Source organism: Cantharellus anzutake (assembly GCF_015039405.1).
Source record: "Cantharellus anzutake strain C23 chromosome Unknown EI90scaffold_41, whole genome shotgun sequence".
NCBI classification, from domain to species: Eukaryota; Fungi; Basidiomycota; class Agaricomycetes; order Cantharellales; family Hydnaceae; genus Cantharellus; species Cantharellus anzutake.
The window spans coordinates 379,794-399,123 of NW_024066991.1; the positions used below are offsets into that span (position 1 = coordinate 379,794).

The 19,330-nt window shown below is 50.2% G+C and overlaps 2 protein-coding genes and 1 non-coding gene across 3 annotated transcripts; 2 read left to right on the forward strand and 1 right to left on the reverse strand.

Annotated features, from left to right (window-relative positions):
• Window positions 1-52: 52 nt before the first annotated feature.
• EI90DRAFT_3067702 (uncharacterized protein) lies at window positions 53-3,682 on the forward strand. The gene is made up of 3 exons (XM_039061042.1): window positions 53-1,639; window positions 1,696-3,073; window positions 3,125-3,682. Exons 1-3 carry the CDS (start codon window positions 212-214, stop codon window positions 3,628-3,630), a joined length of 3,312 nt encoding a protein of 1,103 aa, XP_038913534.1. The 5' UTR covers window positions 53-211; the 3' UTR covers window positions 3,631-3,682.
• Window positions 3,683-6,392: 2,710 nt separating this feature from the next.
• Window positions 6,393-7,682, forward strand: EI90DRAFT_3067706 (uncharacterized protein; the record flags this gene model as incomplete). Its single annotated transcript, XM_039061043.1, has 5 exons — window positions 6,393-6,497; window positions 6,587-6,591; window positions 6,753-6,841; window positions 7,016-7,430; window positions 7,562-7,682. 4 exons carry the CDS (start codon window positions 6,393-6,395, stop codon window positions 7,231-7,233), a joined length of 417 nt encoding a protein of 138 aa, XP_038913535.1. The 3' UTR covers window positions 7,234-7,430; window positions 7,562-7,682.
• Window positions 7,683-17,282: 9,600 nt separating this feature from the next.
• EI90DRAFT_t178 lies at window positions 17,283-17,355 on the reverse strand. Its single transcript has one exon. It is a non-coding gene; the product is annotated as a tRNA-OTHER (tRNA).
• Window positions 17,356-19,330: the final 1,975 nt, after the last annotated feature.

Here is a 19,330-nt window from a genome sequence, read left to right on the forward strand (position 1 = left end):
TGGGCCCTCACGGTTATGTTACTACTTTGATCTCATTATCCTAACCGCGCAGCTGGGGACGAACTTGGAACTAGGAAATAATCAAGATCGATTAAATCGTGAAATCGAGAATTCCTTAGTTCTAGACAAACTCCGATACCCTGCTGTCGCTCATCACGATTTAACTCAGGCATGTTTGGAAGGCACGAGGACTGGCTTGATCGAGGACATTATGAACTGGTGTCGTAACACGGGGAATAGCGAGAAGCGTGTCCTACTGGTGACAGCCGTGGCCGGCGCCGGCAAGACATCTCTTGCTCACTCGATCGCTGAGGAGTGCAGCAAAGGAGGGATGTTGCTGCTCAGTTTCTTCTTCAAAGCCGGAGAGCAATCACGCCCAGATCATTTGTTCAGCGGAATGGCCCGATCCCTTGCAACGCATGACTCAACGTATCGTTCCTATCTCATATCCACTATCCAGAAAGACCCGACTCTCGCAACTGCCTCCTTCCCGATGCAATTCGAGAAATTAGTGGCGGAGCCTTTCCGTCTGAAGGCACCGTCTTCCGGCAGCCCTGGGATGGTCATTATTGATGCCTTGGATGAATGCGATGAAGAAGCATTCAAGTACCTTGCCAAAATACTTTGGGAACAGGTTCCCAAGTTACCCTCAAACATCAAATTCCTTGTCACCTCAAGGCAATTTGGCCTTCTTGGTCCCTGTCTCTCGAACTATTCCGTCATTGATCGGCTCAGCATTAATCTCTCGGACGATGCCAACGTTCGGGACTGCGATATCTACATCCGTAAGCAGCTACGTGAGATGAAGAATATGCATCCCCATTTGAAAGACGAACTCAATGACGAGGATAAATTGGTTCGAGACATATTGGTCCGAGCAGGCGGGTTGTTTATTTGGATCAGTACTGTGTTCCGCTATATGCAGAACACCCGTCGTCCTCCTATGAGGATGCTGGAGGAGCTTCTCGATACTGGTGCGAATCGATCGAAGGCTCCCGCTGAGGGTGAGATGGATAGGCTGTATACAAGAGTTTTGAAGAAGTGCGACTGGGGGAACGACGATTTTATGAACGACTATCCGATTGTGATGGGAGCGATCCTAATTGCGCAACAGCCACTGTCTGTAGCGGCTTGGGATGCCATCCTGTCACCACACCTGAAGTCTCCTGTCCGCTATACGTTAGAAGAGCTCTCTCCGCTCGTTTCGGGAGTTGGGGATTCTCACGTACCGATTCGTGTGTTACATCAATCCTTTCGCGATTTTCTCACAGAGCGAGTCGGTCCACAATCAACAACAATTCATCGATTTGCAGTGGATGTGAGGAGGGAGAACGCCAAAGTGGCTCTACGCTGTGTCGAAATCCTGAACAAGGATCTTCCTTCTGTGGAAGGTTTGGGGTTGATCGATGATTTGTCGAAAGAGGCCGAGCTGCCACCTATTACGAAAGGGACGCTACCGGAACAGCTATACTATGCATGCCGGTACACCGTGCACCACCTTCATCAAGCTCAGGAGCTACTGGAGGTGCTCAGTGGGTCGGTCCATGCATTCCTCGATCAGCAATTAGTGCGCTGGGTGGAAGTCTGTGTGAGGACGGGAGGGTATATTAGTATATCATTATTCCCTGAGTGGGCCAAGGTATGCATTATAACAGCATTCATAACTCATTTTTATTCAGTCGCATGTTCCTTCAGTTGAGTGTAGATCAAACTTCAAAAGAAGTCATTCAAATGCTGGTCAAAGTATTTGGGAATGTGCATAGTAATCTTGCATTCTTTTCGAGATTGCAGGAGGCGTATGAGTTGGCAAATGACGCTGTTGAGCTCTGTCGTTGCCTTGTGTCCGCGGACCCTGATTCCTACACTGCTGATTTGGCTCGGTCACTTGGATATCTAGGTGCATCACTTGCCAACCTTGGACGGCATTCCGAGTCACTCTCTGTGAATAAAGAAAGTGTTGAACTCTTCCGCAAGGTAGTTGCCATCGATCCGACTTCATACACCCCTGATTTGGCTCGAGCGCTCCTGAGTCTTAAAATATCACTCTCCAATCTCGGATGGCATTCTGAGGCGCTCCCAGTGATCGAAGAAAGCATCACACTCTGGCGTGGGCTAGTTGCTGTCCATCCGACCCCATACACCCCTGACTTGGCTCGAGCACTTAATAGTCTTGAAATATCACTCAACTATCTTGGACGGCATTCCGTAGCGCTCCCGGTGATCAAAGAAAGTGTCAAACTCTGGCGCGAGCTAGTTGCCGTCCATCCAGTCTTATACACCCCTGATTTGGCTCGAGCGCTCTACGATCTTAACTGGTCATTGCTCGAGCTCAGACAGTACTCCCAGGCGCTTCCGGTGATTGAGGAAAGCGTCAAACTCTGGCGTGCGCTAGTTGCCGTCCATCCGACCTCATACACCCCTGATTTGGCTCGAGCACTTCACGATCTTAACTGGTCATTGCTTGAGCTTGGACGGTACTCCGAGGCGCTCTCGGTGATTGGGGAAAGCATCAAATTGTGGCGCAAGCTCATTGCTGTCCATCCGACCTCATACACCCCTGATTTGGCTCGAGCGCTCCGGAACCTTGAAGCATCACTCACCAACCTTGGACGGTATTCGGAGGCACTCCTAGTGATTGAAGAAAGCATCAAACTCTGGCGTGAGCTGGTTGCTGTCCATCCAACCTCATACACCCCTGATTTGGCTCGAGCGCTCTTGAATCTTAGAATATCATTCTCCAATCTTGGACGGCACTCTGAGGCGCTCCCAGTAATCGAAGAAAGCATCATACTCTGGCGTGAGCTGGTTGCCGTCCATCCAACCTCATACACCCCTGATTTGGCTCGAGCGCTCCAGAGTCTTGAAGCATCCCTCAACTGTCTCGGGCGGCATTCTGAAGCGCTCCCGGTGATTGAAGAAAGTGTCAAACTCTGGCGTGAGCTAGTTGTTGTCCATCCGACCTCATACACCCCGGATTTGGCTCGAGCGCTTCACAGTCTTAACTGGTCATTGCTTGAGCTTGGACAGTACTCCGAAGCGCTCCTGGTGATTGAAGAAAGTGTCAAACTCTGGCGTGGGCTAGTTGCCGTCCATCCGACCTCATACACTCCGGATTTGGCTCGAGCTCTTCACAATCTCAACTGGTCATTGCTCGAGCTCGGACGGTACTCCGAGGCGCTCCCGGTAATTGAAGACAGCGTGAAACTCTGGCGCGAGTTGGTTACCGTCCGCCCGACCTCATATAGCTCTAATTTGGCCCGCGCGCTGCGGAACCTTAACTCATCACTCGACAATCTCGGACGGTATTCCGAGTCACTCCCAGTGATCGAAGAAAGTGTCAAACTCTGGCGTGAACTCGTTACCGTCCATCCGACCTCATACACCCCTGATTTGGCTCGAGCGCTCGGGAATCTTGACATCTCACTCACCAACCTTGGAAAGCATTCCGAGGCGCTCCCGGTGCACAAAGAAGGTGTTAAACTCTGGCATGAGCTGGTCGCCATCTACCCAACCTCATACACCTTGGATTTTGCTCGAGCTCTCTGGAGATTTGAACAATCGCTCAACAAACTTGGTCACAATTCTGAGGCCCTCCTTGTCAATGAGGAAAGGCACAAACTCTTCCATTAGCAGTTGCCATTCATCCGGTACATCTACGCTACATTTACCACAGTAGCTCTTCATTGGGGGGGTTCGCTTCTATCCTATATCATTTAACCGACATCAAACGCATCTGATTTCGCTTTCGCATTGCAACCTCTGTCGAATTCCCCCAGAATAAGCTCTAGCGCGAATACATCAACATCATACATTTCGTCGAGCGCTCCGGAGTCTTGACATACCACTCGCCAATCTTGGACAAAACTCCGAGGCACCCCTGGCGATGCAAGAGTGTGTGTTTGGCTGCCATTCACCCGACATTCTGCACCTCAACTCGGCCCCTCACACTCGAACAAACTCCTGCCCAGGGTGACGTGATCAATCTGCGGTCACAGTAGCTTATTATGTGGCATTGATCATCCTCCTAGAGTCCTGCCTTCCATCAAACAATCCGTTTCTCTTTGGCGCCCATTATTCATCGCTCCTTGCCATGCTAGCGCTTATGTAGAAGGGTAGTTATCCTAGTTTTATCATCGGTGCTTTGATGCCTGTGTCTATGGGCTTTGACTGTCATATTCCTGCATTGCTTGCACATTAGAGGTGTCAGATACGACGAGCCAGCGTGGATACGACCTCCTGCCAAATTCGTGGACTAAGGACCAAGGCGTCAATGCGCCCAGCATGTTATATATACCACGAAACCTTTTCACGTAGCAATCCCTTTTCTCATATCATCTTAGCTCAAAAATGAATCCACAAGACCGATGTTTAACTTCACTCAGTGTGCAATGTCCCCTGTCCTTCTTCTCACCTAATCAACCAGAGTGATCGTCCGCCGCTTTGCGCGGAGCAGGGAGAGCCGACAGAACCGTTGACGAGTTCTGGTTCTGCTGCGTGAAGAACGTCATTGTTCCGCCTTGACATATTGGCCTGTCAACTGCAGCCAGGAATTCGTGGTGAGAGGCGAAATGTGATCAAAGACTGCTTTGCTTTGGAGTTTGCCCCTGATGCCTCGGACGACTCTTGCCATGTCCCTGACCCAATGCCACTTATGTGGCTGGTCTATTTACGTGCAGGGATACTAGCCCTTATTAGAAATAGGACTCCATTTCCTTCACATCCACTTACATTCATCCGCCTTCGCGGCTCCTCAAGTCTAAGCTGAGCACGTACCACACTCACACAAGTAAGCAACCAACTACCGCCGCTCACGCGCTAATGGTTCAAAGAGTATGGGAGCCATTTTTGACCAAGAAAACGAGAAAGGAGAAAGCCGATGTCAAGACGTTAACGTTGACATCGGAAGGATACATAGAATAAAATGCTTTTATTATTGTGAACAAGTGACAAGAAGTGGCGACGCAGCAAAGAACTAGTAAATATCAGCTTGGATGAAAAGAAGGCTAGTGAAGAGGCGTAAAGAGAAAGCGCAGTGAGCCAATGAGAGAGCGAGAATCTGGGGCGGACCAGTGGGATCGCTTCGATCACAACTCGCTCCCAGCTGTTAGTATATGTTTAAAAAAAAGCTAGAAGAACTAGTCAACAAGCAAGCATGTAATGAAACAAGATAGAAAAATCCAGGAGAAATCATTTATTGATAGGACATTATATAGGCAAGATGCCTATGGGATGGTGACGACAAAAAGAAACACTTGCACAGGTTTGGGAAGGGAATGTCGCCGCCGTAGTGCTGGGGCTACTGAGGCTGCTGGGGCTGAGCATACATCGTCTGTGTCTCAGACAGACTATCCTGAGGGTTACATCTCTGATTGAAGCTGTTGGCATCTATCGAAGTGGTGCCGTGATTCCAAGCGTTTGGCACATCTGCGGTGGACCGAGCATTCCTGGACCTGTGGGCTGGTCAATGAGACCCTCGTTATCGAGCTGCTGTTGTTTCGTGAGTCCGGCGATGAGGACCAGGCCAAACCACTCCTCCCCCAACGACCGCGGCGCTTGGACAACCCGGTGTTAGTAGGTCAACTGGTGGGTGAATTGGTGGAGAAGGATAACGAATGGTGCTTGTCCGCAGAGGAGAGGGCTTAAGTAACTGGTATCAGTCGGGAACGAGTAAGAAGATAACCGAATCCGTATCTGTCGGAAGGCAAAAGTACCGGAAAATGTATTCGTATATGTCTCTCTCGGCTAATGAAGCGGGCCAAATCTCAGTCAAACGGTGGGTTTATGCGACGAGCAGCATCACTAACTGTTGGAAGGGGCTGTGGAAATGGGTGGGTACCAGGAACTATGACAAGGAGAACCCAGAAAATCGAACCATTGGAGCAGCGTTCAAGGGAAAGGTAGACTGAAGATACATACCGTATTTGTTGGGAAGACTGGGCCAGTTGAACCACCACCTCCAGACTGGGAAATTCAATGCAGGACTAAAGAACAGTGAAGTGGCATGTCAACATACCTTGACGGTCCAGCAATGGTGGTAATCCTGTCATCGATGCCATCCGCAAGCGCGAGATAGGTATTTACATTATGAATCCATCAGCAAAAGGTCCTCAGGGTTTCACTTCAAATGGTTTGAAAACAATTGAGTTCACTTCTGAACTGAATTGAAACGTGACACCTTTACTAAAATGCTTTGGGAAATTGGTCAATTCGGCCAGTTTCATTGTATTAGAAGCAACAGGATCATCAGAAGTGTCCAAAGTTGACCGCAACAATTTCCTGATAGTCATGCAGGCACCAAACACGAGAAGCATACAAGGAACGCTAGTCTCACTTCCTCAGTAGGTGGTAGGGATATTCAAGTTTGCATCGTTGTGCCACAGAACCAGCAAAATATGGGCCTGTTGGTGGTGCCAGCCAGTGTTGTACAGACCTGGTCACAAATGGTCACAAAGACCGAAGTCCGGACTGGATGGTCACAAGTCTCTCCCACGGTCAGTGTAAGTCGGACTTTTCATCGGGGGATCCCGATATTCAGACCTGTCCGCAACCATTCTTCATAGGATATGTTTTGTTTGTTATGGATTAGATGTTGTAATGACTGTTTGCTAGCATGCAAGAGATGCTGAGCATGATTCTACTACAGCTTGAGTTACACAACTGTGACTTTGCCACCTGATTTGCCATGTTTCATGTTAGGATTTTCGAAAACTTCACACAATCCCACACAATCCCACCCCCCCATCCTCCTCTAGCTCACCATGGGCGTTTCTAGTCCTATGTGGGGATACTTCCACCAACTTGAAAGGTTTTATGGAAATAATAAAAGCCACCGTGTTGCCAAGTGCAAGGGATGCGTGGCTTGGCACACAAGGACACTGGAGGCAAAGGATTCCAAGGGCATCTCAACTGGAAGCATTACACAATGACGCTCAGTGGATGAACTACATGAAGCTGGTATGCATTGTATATCTCATCAATTTGGTTTGAGAGGTATTCATCAAATGGCAAACATAAGCTCTTGCACTTGCATCTGATATTCAAGGAACAGTAGAAAAGCTGGCTTGTCATCTTGTGAAATGCACACACGCTTCCGTAGAGGGGTGTGCTGAAGGACAAGCATGGTTAGACCAGCATTCAACAAGTCCGATGCCTCATGTCCATATAACTTCTTCTCTATCACTGGGGACACAAAGAACCCCGCATGCAATCGACTATCTGTTGAGAAGATGGTGAAAATCTCATCTATCAAACCAGACCTCAACCACCAACATGCAGTCGATGGTTCACATGGGAAGAGAATCCGTCATTCATTTGGACTTGCTCCTTTCGCTAGCGACCATGACCCCTCTGGGGGCCGTTTGGAGCTCGAGCATGGACATCCCTCCTGCATTCCTGATGACATAAACCATGGCTACCATCCTTTCCATGCCCAGGACCTCACCAGTGACTACGATGCAGAACAATCTGAAATGAATTTTGCATGGAGTCTACCATCAAGATCCCCCCAAGTAAGTTCTATTTTCCATTCCTCCCAAAGTATCTATTTACAGCTTGCCATTAGGGTGTAAGTTTGCAGGGGAAAAGGGTACGAGATATTTTCAACTTGATGCGAGATTCAATGTGGATCCAGGGTGAGCGGAACTGAGGGCTAGAAACGGAGATGGAAGACCTCTTAACATGAGAGAGGAACTTAGACCTAGATGGGAGCTTAGAGACGGTGGCAGGGTGGAATGTTTCTGGTGACACATCAAGCGCTTGTAGCTAAATCCGTTAGTCCATTATAACTCTGTTAGTTCAGACCTGACAGACCAAGACACCCAGTCTGGACCCAATCTGACTCAGAGTCCCCATGACCACGAGTCTGACTTGGTCTTGTGCAACACTGGTGCCAGTGGTCAGGACCAAGACTGTGGGAAAAAAAGGGATAGTCGATCAATGAAACGCCAAGCCAGAAAGGATGTAGATAGCAGTATTGTGAGTGCAAACATTGTGTATCTCGTTTGCAGACAGCCAAGAACCGTAATGAGGGCAGAAAGAATTTGATTTTGCACTGGGAAGTAAATCACAGTAAACAACATCGGGAAACCCAGGTGAAGATCGGAGTATCTTATGGTGGAATACCCTAGTAAAATACCTGAGGCCCCAGGGAAAATACCTGGAAGGTGTGGGCCGTTTAAAACTCAGAGGTCCCTTAGTAAATTTGACCAAATACCTGGGTTCCCCAGACGCGATCAGTTGATGATTTACTTGTGGTCCCAAAGTATCGTACTAAGGATGCACCAGGTGTTGTTGCATGTTCTTCTCCAAGTAATTTATGATGGGATACCCAAGTACTGATGCATGTTTTGTACATCAGCAAAAAATTGTTATGCTCCTGAGTGCTCCGGAGTATTGAGAGCACTGGGAGAATCAGGAGGAGATTGGCTGGTCCAGGAACAGCCCATTTCCTCCGGAGTTGGCTAGGTACTCCAGGGCACTCCCAGGAGGGCCTGGAGCATTGCTTTGTGCACAAACATATCCAGTAAATACAATTTAAATGCTTCAAAGTGTATAGGGGTGAGAAGCTTCTGGGAGCTCCTGGAGCATTTGAAAATGAAAAGGAAAAAAAAGAGGGAAGACCCCCCATGAATACCTCCTACCACAAGACTAACACAACAAGACACTGCTTAACATTTAGATCAAACACTATACTATATATCAAGGACACTGAGACTCACCAATACACAATCAAAATTTATGGCCTGATATATGATTAATCTGGCAACTTAATCACTTTCAGGCTGGCAGAATATGGGGGAGGGGGAAATGGGGGAGAATGAGGGGGGAAATGAGGGGGAAATGAGGGGGAAATGAGGGGGAGAATGAGGGGAGAATGAGGGGGAGAATGAGGGGAGAATGAGGGGGGAATGAGGGGGGGATATAGAGGGAAATGAGGAAAATTTGAAAAATAGGGACTTCTAAAAAGTTGAAAAAAATAATTAGGGAAAAAATCAAAAAAATTCAGGAACTGTAGTGCCTTTGAAGTGCTTTCAGGATATATAATTATTTGCAAAATTGAGGAAGAAATGATGGAGAAAAATGGAAAATACTTTCGGAGACCCGAGAAATAATGAGAACTGAATTGATGGGAAAGTCTGAAAATTGAATAGGGAAGTGAGGGGAAGCCTTGTAGCATTGTTATTTTCTGCTGTTCTAATTTTTCCTGATTGTTCTTGGTCTCACTCCCAGCTGCTATGGGATACTCCTGGATACTCCTGGAAGCTCCTGGGAGGGTCCAGGAGCAGCTAATGGAAAATACTTTTGGAGACCCAAGAACTGAATTGATGGGAAAGTCTGAAAATTGAATAGGAAAGTGAGGGGAAGCCTTGTAGCATTGTTATTTTCTGCTGTTCTGATTTTTCCCAATTCTTCTTGGTCTCATTCCCAGCTGCTCCTCAATACTCCAGGAAGCTCCTGAAAGCTCCTGGGAGGGTCCAGGAGCAGCTGGGAGTGAGACCAAGAACAATCAGGAAAAATCAGAACAGCAGAAAATAACAATGCTTACAAGGCTTCCCCTCACTTTCCTATTCAATTTTCAGACTTTCCCATCAATTCAGTTCTCATTATTTCTTGGGTCTCCGAAAGTATTTTCCATTTTTCTCCATCATTTCTTCCTCAATTTTGCAAATAATTATATGTCCTGAAAGCACTTTAAAGGCACTATAGTTCCTGAATTTTTTTTTGATTTTTCCCTAAAATTTTTTTTTCAACTTTTTAGAGACCAAAATTTTCCTCCCACTGCTCCTGGCACATTACATACTCCTCACCACTCCCAGCTGCTCCTGAACCCCCTCCCAGGAGAACACTATTGGCTCCAGGAGTGCCCAATCTGCTGTTTTGTCTTCCACATGCTCCAGCCACTCTTGATGCTCTGGAGCATAACGGACTTTTGCTGATGTACTTTGTGGCAAAGTGGTGTTTTACTTATGTGAACCACTGTATCATACTGTGCAGCCCTTGGTTCCTTACTTTGGACAAACATTGTACTGGGATACGATAGATGGATTATTTATTTATTTCTGAATACTACCTAGGACTGGTGATGTAGTGTAGCACGAGTGTTGGAAGTTGGATGGTTTGTTTTGGGTAATGACACACCATAGTCTATTTCCACTTTCCCATGGTCAACAGTGCATGGAGGTAAGCTTGGAGACCATGTTAGAATGGGAAATTCAGGGCAACATTGTTAACTACTTCAAGGAGCATTGAGACAAGTGCTAAAACAACTTACACAATTGATAATTTTGTTTCATTCATCATGGGTGATATCCTTCTAGCACGTGTTTTTTGCCCTCTGGAAGCCAATGAGTGCTTTGATGTACTCTCATATGGATTTCTACACATCCATTGGCATGGTCAGGGGCATGGTGGGCAATAACACAGAAAGAAGATACACTTCACCTTGGAATCATTCCACTCATGCTTCCTGAGACACATCTTGTCTTGCATTCTGTAGTTCTAGTGGTGATCAGCAGTGAGAGCATGGTTCATGCAGATTCCATACATGTTGGCTTGGCCCAGACCCTTTGCTCCAGTTCTCTACATGTGGAGCCATGTGTCCATAATGGATGTGTCAGGGCACACCTGCCTGACCCAGGTCCACCTGGGCCCACCTGGGCCCACCTCACCCACTCCCCCGTTACCCATCCTTCTCCTCCCTCCTTCCTCCCTCTTCTCCTCCTCTTTTTCCCCTTTCTTCCCTTTCTCTCTTTCTTCCTTCTCCTTTATTTCATTCTCCCTTTCTGTTTATTCCTTCTATTTAAATGGACCACTTTCCCTTGTATCATTGTACTGTTAACCTGTCTGGCTGTCACGGCCGTGCATTCCGGCCCATTCCCTGCCTGTCCCGATGCTGCCCGAGCCCGTTCCTGCTATGTGAGCATGAGTGCGAGCCTCAACCTCAGCCCTATCCTCCCTGAGGACTCCCTGCTCACTTCCCCACTTGCCCCTAAGCTCCCCTATGCTTGGCCGACTCCCCCACTGCTGCACCAACCTTCCCACCCCGAGTCCGCCTCCGGCACCGTGCCCAGCGTGACTCCCCTACCCCGCCCACTTGGCCCCTACAGGGCCGCTATCATCCCCGCGCCCAACTCCGGCCCAACTCTGAGTCCAGCGCCGCTACGATACCATCGCCGCTATCGCGGCCCTATGCTCTTTCCTTTATTTATCTGTTATTGTTTGTTTTGACCCTCGGTCATTGCCGGCCGCTATGCGGCCAACCCCGCTCCTTCTTCTTGTTTGCTTCCGGACCCTTCGGCCTCCGGCCTGGGTCCGCTTCCATTCATTTCTTCTTCCTATATATATCCTGTATGATACTTTATTGTACCTTAGCTCTAATATCGATGTGACCACGACCCCTAAGTCCTGACCCCAACAAGGCAACCCCAGTGAGTCCGAAATGAGGGCCAAGAGACAGCTAGGGGGCACAGCACTCCCTTTAGAGTTGCTGAGGCCAAATGCCCTACCCCCGGGCCTTGTCTGAGGCATCGCGGCCATTGCGGCCAATAGCGGCCCGCATCGGCGACCTTCGGTGCCGACTCTGGATCAGTGTCTAACACTGGCCCAGACACCCCAGATGGCTTCCTGCTACGCCCAGCATGCATGCCTGCAGCAGACACTCTCAGGATCCCCCACAGGGACACCTGGATGGCTGTGGCTCTCTCTGAGGATGACGTGGCACCCATCATGTGACCCAAGCTGCATGTACATAAATGTACCTGAAGTGGGAACTGAAGAAGTAACCTTCTTCTCACATTTTCCACTTCAGGTAAGTAGTGTAGTTCTCCCCTTTAATAACAATTCACATTTTCCACTTCAGTCTAAATGGCCAGGGACTGCAGTCCTGCATCGGGCCCACCAGCATGCATGCCTGCTTCGCACCCTGAGAGGGTCCTTCTGCTGGGCACTACATCCAGGCCCCCTCTACCCAGATGCATCCCTGACAACAGAAGAAGGTTTCAACCTCATCTCCCCTGCCTCCCCAGCCATGGTGTCAGAAGAGCAGTATGACAAGCTGCTGGCTTGCTTCCAAGAGCTCCAAGCCATTGTGGAGAGCCAGGCCTGCAACCATCCCCCACCTGCACCTGCACCAGCACCAGCACCTGCACCAACCCCAGCACCTGCACCTGCACCTGTGCCCAGACCCAAACCACCCAAGGTCGCCCCCCCCCCACTCCCTTCTCAGGAGCCAGCAAGGACCTCAACCGTTTTAAGGCCGAGTTGTCAGGGCACACCCTGACTAGCCTGGACCCGGACCCGCATCCGGACCTGCATCCACCTGCCGCACTTCCCGCATGTGCACATGCTCCACGTGCCACATGCTCCGTGTGCCGCATGCTCTGGGCCCAGTCCCTACTCCTTCATGTGACTTCCGGGTATCCCTGGAAGTTTTCCTGATATGGTGGCCACTGTGGGAAGATGAGAAGTTAGCTTCCTTCTCATCTTCTTACCCAGAGTAGGTTGTTCCCTGGATAGGGCTGGTTACACCACAGGCTGTGGACCATAGGGGAGGGTCATGGGGACCCAGGAGTCGTCCCCTGACATGAGTGTGGGATTTACTTCCACATTCACACAGCTGAATTCCCCACCGCCCTCTCCCAGATCCTTTTTGTGTTGTCTTACATGAAAGGAGGACCCACAGGGGCATGGGCAACACAATGCACAATCACGTTGCTGATGGCTGGCTCCCCCTCCCTTACCATGGACGAGTTCAACATGGAACTCAATGCCATGTTCCAGGACCCGAACTGGGAAGCCATGGCCAGACAGAAGCTGGCAGCCATCTGCCAGGGAAGCAACTCTGTGGACAAAGTTATCCAAGAGTTTGAGATACTGGGACCCACCTCGAGGCTGGGTGACATAGGACTGGTCGACCATTTTGAGCAGGTGTCAGGTCACGGTCCATGTATGTAGGGGGTCATGTGACCCAGGGAGGTCACGATCATCCTACCCACTGTGAATCATACATATTTGATACTCACAGCTGGGTTCTAGGACACCCACCTTACAGCAGGCCATCAACTCCCACCTCTGGGAGAGCATATACCGGCTCCACCCCATGCCCACTACTTGGGCCAAGTGGAAATGCGAGGCCACCCTCCTGGACAACCAGTGGCAATGCTTCCAGGCCACCCAACCATGCATGTTTCCACCCAAACCCCTGCTCCTGTCAACCTGACCCTTGTTGATCGTGACTCCACCTCATGCACGACCCACACCTGCACCCCCTCAACCCACACCTGCGCCTCCACCTCCTACCCCAGCAGCCCGCCCCACGACAGGGGCAGGCCCACAGCCAATGGATCTCGACTGCTTGAGAACTGACCAGAGGTGGTGTTACAACTGTAACACCCTGGGGCTGTCATATCCATATCAACTCCACCTCACCTCCACTCCACTCTGCCACCATTTCAGTCCACCTCCGGTCCGTCCTCCCCCCACACCTCTGCTATACCCTCTGGTTCACCTCCGGTTCACCTCCACCTCCAATCTCCAGTCCCTCCCCCAGTACCTCTTATCCTCATCCTACACATTTATTAATATTTCTATCTACCCAATATTACTATGGACTGTCAGGGCACACACCCTGACTAGCCTGGACCTGTCATATCCATACAATCCCGACCTCTGCTCCGGGCTCCTGGAACTCCGAACTCCGACTTCCGGAGTCCTACTTCCCTTCCATCACTTTCTCCTTGCCGACTCCCAAGAGGTTATCCCACCTCCGGCTCAGACACCACCTTCAGTCCGACTCCGGAACATTCCGGGTCCGACCCCAACCTCGACACCTTCCAGACGAGTATGCAAAACCTATGCTCCCGACTCCGGACCTCCACTCTGGAATCCCATTTGCATCTCCATCTCCGGAACCTCCGGTCTTAGCTCCGACCTCGGACTTTGACCCCACCTCCGCTTATACCCATTGTATTGGTTAGCTCATTCCATTTAATTACGTTTGCCAATATTCCGGAGTTTAACTTCCGAGTTCGGACTTTCCGGACTTATGTCGGACCTTGCAACTATTGCATTGCTCCATTCAATTCCGCTATTCTCCCTCATTCCTATTTGGGCTGCTGCTTCCTTTCTATTCAGTCAGCTAGCCATTCCCCACTCCCAACCTCCTCCCTTCCTCCTTGGGCCTTGGCCCTTCATTCCTCCTTTGAGAAACACCATTGAGTCAAACCCTTGACCCTCGGTGTTGTTCCTCTTTCATCTCCCTTTGTCTCCTTTTGTCCTACCCTCGCTCCTTTAGATTCCGGACCCCTCCTTATATACAATGTACATAGTAACTTGTAACCTCAGTCCAAAATCGACATGAATTCCCCCCAAGAGACTTTCCCTCTGCTAGATCCGAAATTAGGGACCCCTAGGACAACCAGCAATGGCACAGCGCTCCACCTGAGTCGCTGAGGCCGAGGTCCTTCCACGCTAAGTCTCCAATTCCATTCCGGAGTCGTCCAAATCCGCCAATTCTAACAGGACCCGCATGCTCCGGGCCCAGTTCCCACTCTTCATGTGACTTCCGGGTATCCCCGGAAGTTTTTGCCATATTGGGCCACTGTGGGAAAGTGAGAAGTTAACCTTCTTCTCACTTTCTTACCCACAGTAGCTCTTTGCCTTGAGACTAGGCTGTTACAGGTTGGGCTGTGGGCCATAGAGAGAGGGGTCATGGGGACCCAGGGTCCGTCCCCTGACAGCAGAAGAAGGTTTCAACCTTCGCCCCTGCCCACCTAGGATGTCCCGCATGGGCTGCGAGAGCCCGGACTGAGTCGGAGCTGGGCACGGGCCGAATACGCGATTTTCGAGTGGCAGCCGTGCCATGTCATCACTTCCCCCGGACCATTACACATTCATTACCTGCAATACAACCACACTCCCATTCCCTATCCCAGCCCCTTGCAACGCTGTCCCACAGATTGTGTTCCAATCTGTGAGGTTGAGTTGAGGGTCATCCCACCGCTTCCCAGACACCTCACTGAATGCGCTAAGGAGACATAGCCACCCGACTGCTGCTGACGTACCAGCCGAAAGGCACTCTGGAAATGGGGTCACCCACCCGCTGCCAGCCTCGTAACTGCAGATGCAAGAACGATGACCTGCTAGAGACTACCCACCCGGTCCCCCACATTATCCCACTGCTACCTGGACACCTCGCTGAATGCGCTAGGGAGACAAAGCCACCCGACTGCTGCCAACGAACTGGCCAAAAAGCACTCTGGAAACGGGGTCACCCACCCACTGCCAGCCTCGTAACTGCAGATGCCCAAGATCCTGGATGAGACCACCCACCCCCACTTTCACTTGCGACTGAGAGTCATGCATGCATGCAAGCGCATTTTTTGAATTCATGATGGAGAATGAGCACGAGAGGGAATGGATGCCGCTGGTGAGGGTGCCCAGGATCCCTGCTATGGCCGCTTAGGCATGCGGCATAGAGGGAGGGTTGTGTATCCCAGCCACATCACGGACCCACTATGGCTCACGGACCCGACTCCCTGCGGTGCTGGGCACCCAGGAGAGAGTTTGACATTAGAATTTCGATGGAGGATGGACATGAGAGGGGAAGTGTCAGGGCAACCACACCTGACCATACAACCCCAGAACCACCTTCCCTGGCCTCCCCCCACTTCCCTCATCCTCCCATCTTCACACACCTTTCGCAACTACAGCCCGCATGCAAACCTGCGGGAAAAATCACGTCGGTCAAGGCGAGCAACTCGCCTTAACCCATGTGACACCTTTTCCACATCGCAGGAACATGCTCGGCTCCTACCCTTAGTCACGTTACGAACTTGAGTTTGAGGAGCTTGGGGTAGGATCCAGCACCTGGCTGCCTAGGACACCGCAAGTGTCCAGTTCTGAGGTAGGGCTGCCCCTGGACAAAGGCCGGGCCCTGACAGGAAGGATAGGAGCTGACGAAGGAGCCCAAGGTCCCCTGCTGTGACCGCTTGGGAATGCGGCACAGAGGGAGGGTGGTGCTCAGCCCACATCAGGTAGCCCCACTGTCCATGCACCCGGACTCCCCAGTGCGCAAGATGCACTTGGGGGAGAGTTGTTTTCCACATGCGACCCCGCATGGCCCAGTCTTGGGCCTGACTATCTTTACTGCATACCTGCTACCCACCCCGAATTTTTTTTTTCCTTTCCATACTTTCCCCATCCACCCCTGAAGAGGAGCCCAGTGTCCTAGGCAACGGACCACCACATGCAGAGGAGGGGGGGAGGGGGTTTTTGAGGTTTAGCCACTTCGGGGCGAAGTGGCATTAGAGGGAGGGTGGGGAGCGGGGTGTAGACCCTGCCGGATCCCCTGGGACTCTCCCACTATTGCCGCTACCTCGGCGCTACCACACCCTGACCCCGCATACCCAGAGGAGCGCAGCCCGGAGGTCAGAGTGCAGGCACACAGACGATGGCCCAGAGGTCAAGTGCTGCACAACCACCCTCCATACCCGAAGTGGGCACAGCCCCAAGGCCGGACACGATCATGGGGACGACATGACTGCAGCTGGGGCATCATGGGATGAGGGATGCAGGCTGGAGGTCGCTGAGTTGCGAGCAGACAATGGAGGGTGCTGAGGGACCCAAATTTTTTTCAGGCAAGTCTTAGGGGAGCGCCACACATGCGGCGATGGACAACTAGTTTAATTTTTTTAACTTAACTTTTATTTTTTTGCCGCTTTTTTTAACTTAGAATAGTTTTACATTTCCACCACCACATCATTTCCCTGCTCCTGCTCCCGCTCCCACCTCCGCCTTTTTTGTTTTGTTCTAACCAGTTGAGGGATGGGTTACCTGGGGACTAGGGCCACTTCAGGGCGAAGTGGCTTAGAGGGAGGGTGATGTCAGGGCACACACCCTGACTAGCCCGGACCCAGACCCGGACCTGCATGTGCGCTCTGCCCTGCATACTCCATGCACCGCATGCTCTGGGCCCAGTTCCCACTCTTCATGTGACTTCCGGGTATCCCCGGAAGTTTTCGCCATATTGGGCCACTGTGGGAAAGTGAGAAGTTAACCTTCTTCTCACTTTCTTACCCACAGTAGGCAAGTGTACATTACTTGCCTTTATCTTATTCACTTTCTTACCCACAGTAGCTCTTTGCCTTGAGACTAGGCTGTTACAGGTTGGGCTGTGGGCCATAGAGAGAGGGGTCATGGGGACCCGGGGTCCATCCCCTGACATGGACCTCCTAGGACCTTTACCCACTCCACAAAGGTTTTCCTATTGTAAACTCTGAAAAGGGTGGCCACACCAGGATTCGAACCCGGGTCCATCCAACATATATTTGGAGGTGATAACCACTACACCATATGGCCACAGCAGTTCTCTAGGAGATTGCATCAACCAATAGGAGGCAGGTCTATCGTACTGCAACACTCCCCCTAGACCTGCGGCTGATTAAACCTATCCTGCAAAGGTCACAGACCGGCTTACAGTCATGGTAGGTCCTGGGGGTCCCCTCAGAGTAACTGGGCTCATAACCTATTGTAACTCAGGTTATGGCACCTCTGAGGATGACTTTAGTGTTTATACAAGTAGTAGAAACAGTAAAGTCCGACTCAGTAGTCATGTGACTCATATGGAGTGAGATTGAATAGAAAGAAAAGGATAACTTCAACACTCCCCCTCAATCTAGCTCCATCTTCTAAGTCCCAATAATGAGCATTGCTCTTGGTGAAGATCTCTAGGCAGTGCCTTGGTTAGAATATCTGCACAATTACCCCTAGATGGCACCCATTCAACCCTCAAATTTCCCAAGTCCACCTGGTCTCTGATCCAATAATACTTGGTATCCAAGTGTTTCATCCTCCCATGATGTTCTGGATTTTTGCTGACCTTGATGGTAGATTGGTTGTCCATTTTCAGTGGGAAGCAGGCTTGAGGATAACCAAGTTCTTGAAGTAAATGCACCATCCATATCCCATCTGATGCTCCTGCATTGGCTGCAATCAGTTCTGCCTCTGTGGTGGACTTGGCCACAACATCTTGACGTCTGCTAGACCAGTTGACACAAGATGCTCCAATGAATGAGGCATAGCCAGAAGTAGAGCAAGCCTTCTCTGTGTCACCAGCATAGTCAGAGTCAGAAAAGACAGAGGCAGTAACTCCCCCAGAAATAGAAGGCCCAAACTCCAAACAGAAATCCAAAGTCCCCACCAAATACCTGAATACTCTCTGAACTGCATGCCAGTGAATTTTGGCTGGACATGAGTTGAAACGACTGAGCAACCCAACAGCATATGCAATGTCAGGTCTGGTACCAATGGCCAAATACATGAGGCTCCCAATTGCACTCAAGTATGGCACACCCTTCATAAACTCCTTTTCCTCTCCAGACAGATGGTCGACTTTAGAAAGAGTGATTTGGGGGTCAAGGGGTGTGACAACAGGCCTGGAATGTTGGTGGTTGAAGCGTTGTAAGATGTCCTGTGTATGTTTTCGTTGGGAAAGCCAGATCTTGCGATTTGGTCGATTTCTGTGCACTTCTAGTCCAAGGATGTAACTGAGCTCCCCCAAGTCCCTCATCTCAAATTTGGACTTAAGCTCTGCTTTGAGTGAAGTTAGAGCAGCCAAATCATTGCAGGCTAGAGTGAGGTCATCCACATAGACTGGAATAATGACTTTGACCTTGTCCTTGGCCCAAACCCAAATGGAATTGTCACTAGGACACCTCTTGAAGCCCAGATCTGTGAAGGTCTCATGCAACTTCTGATACCACTGGCGAGGGCTTTGTTTCAGACCATAAAGAGACTTCTTCAAGTGGCAAACTAGATGCTCCTTCCCAGGCTCCACAAATCCTTCTGGTTGCACCATATAGATATCCTCAGAGAGATCACCATTTAAGAAAGCAGATGACACATCCATATGATGAATCTCCAAGTCCTCAATGGCAGAGATTGCTAGAATGGTTCTGAGGGAGGAAAATTTGGTGACAGGGGCAAAGGTTTCTGTGTAATCCAAGTGGGGTTTCTGGGAGAAGCCTTGTGCCACAATTCTAGCCTTGTACCTTTCAATGGATCCATCAGAGTTCTGCTTGATCTTGAAAACCCACTTTGATCCAACTGGTTTCCTCCCCTTTGGAAGAGGCACTAAGTCCCAAGTGTTATGAGAGAGCATTTGGGTGTATTCCTTTAAAGCAGCTTCATGCCAGAGAGCCCAATCATCTCGTGTTTTTGCTTCTTTCATTGACTTGGGCTCAACTGTAGAAGTAGCTAAGGAAAACTCAACCATCTCCTCAAGGGACAATGCCTTAGACTGGGATTTGGCAAGTAGGGCAGCAGCAGAAGCCAT

Bases quoted from the DNA above. Each gene is read 5' to 3' on its own strand.
- EI90DRAFT_3067702 (XM_039061042.1), top strand. From the start codon at position 212: ATGAACTGGTGTCGTAACACGGGGAATAGCGAGAAGCGTGTCCTACTG. The intron at 1,640-1,695 runs GTATGCATTATA...ATGTTCCTTCAG, and splicing joins TATTCCCTGAGTGGGCCAAG to TTGAGTGTAGATCAAACTTC. The intron at 3,074-3,124 runs GTGGGCTAGTTG...ATTTGGCTCGAG, and splicing joins AGAAAGTGTCAAACTCTGGC to CTCTTCACAATCTCAACTGG.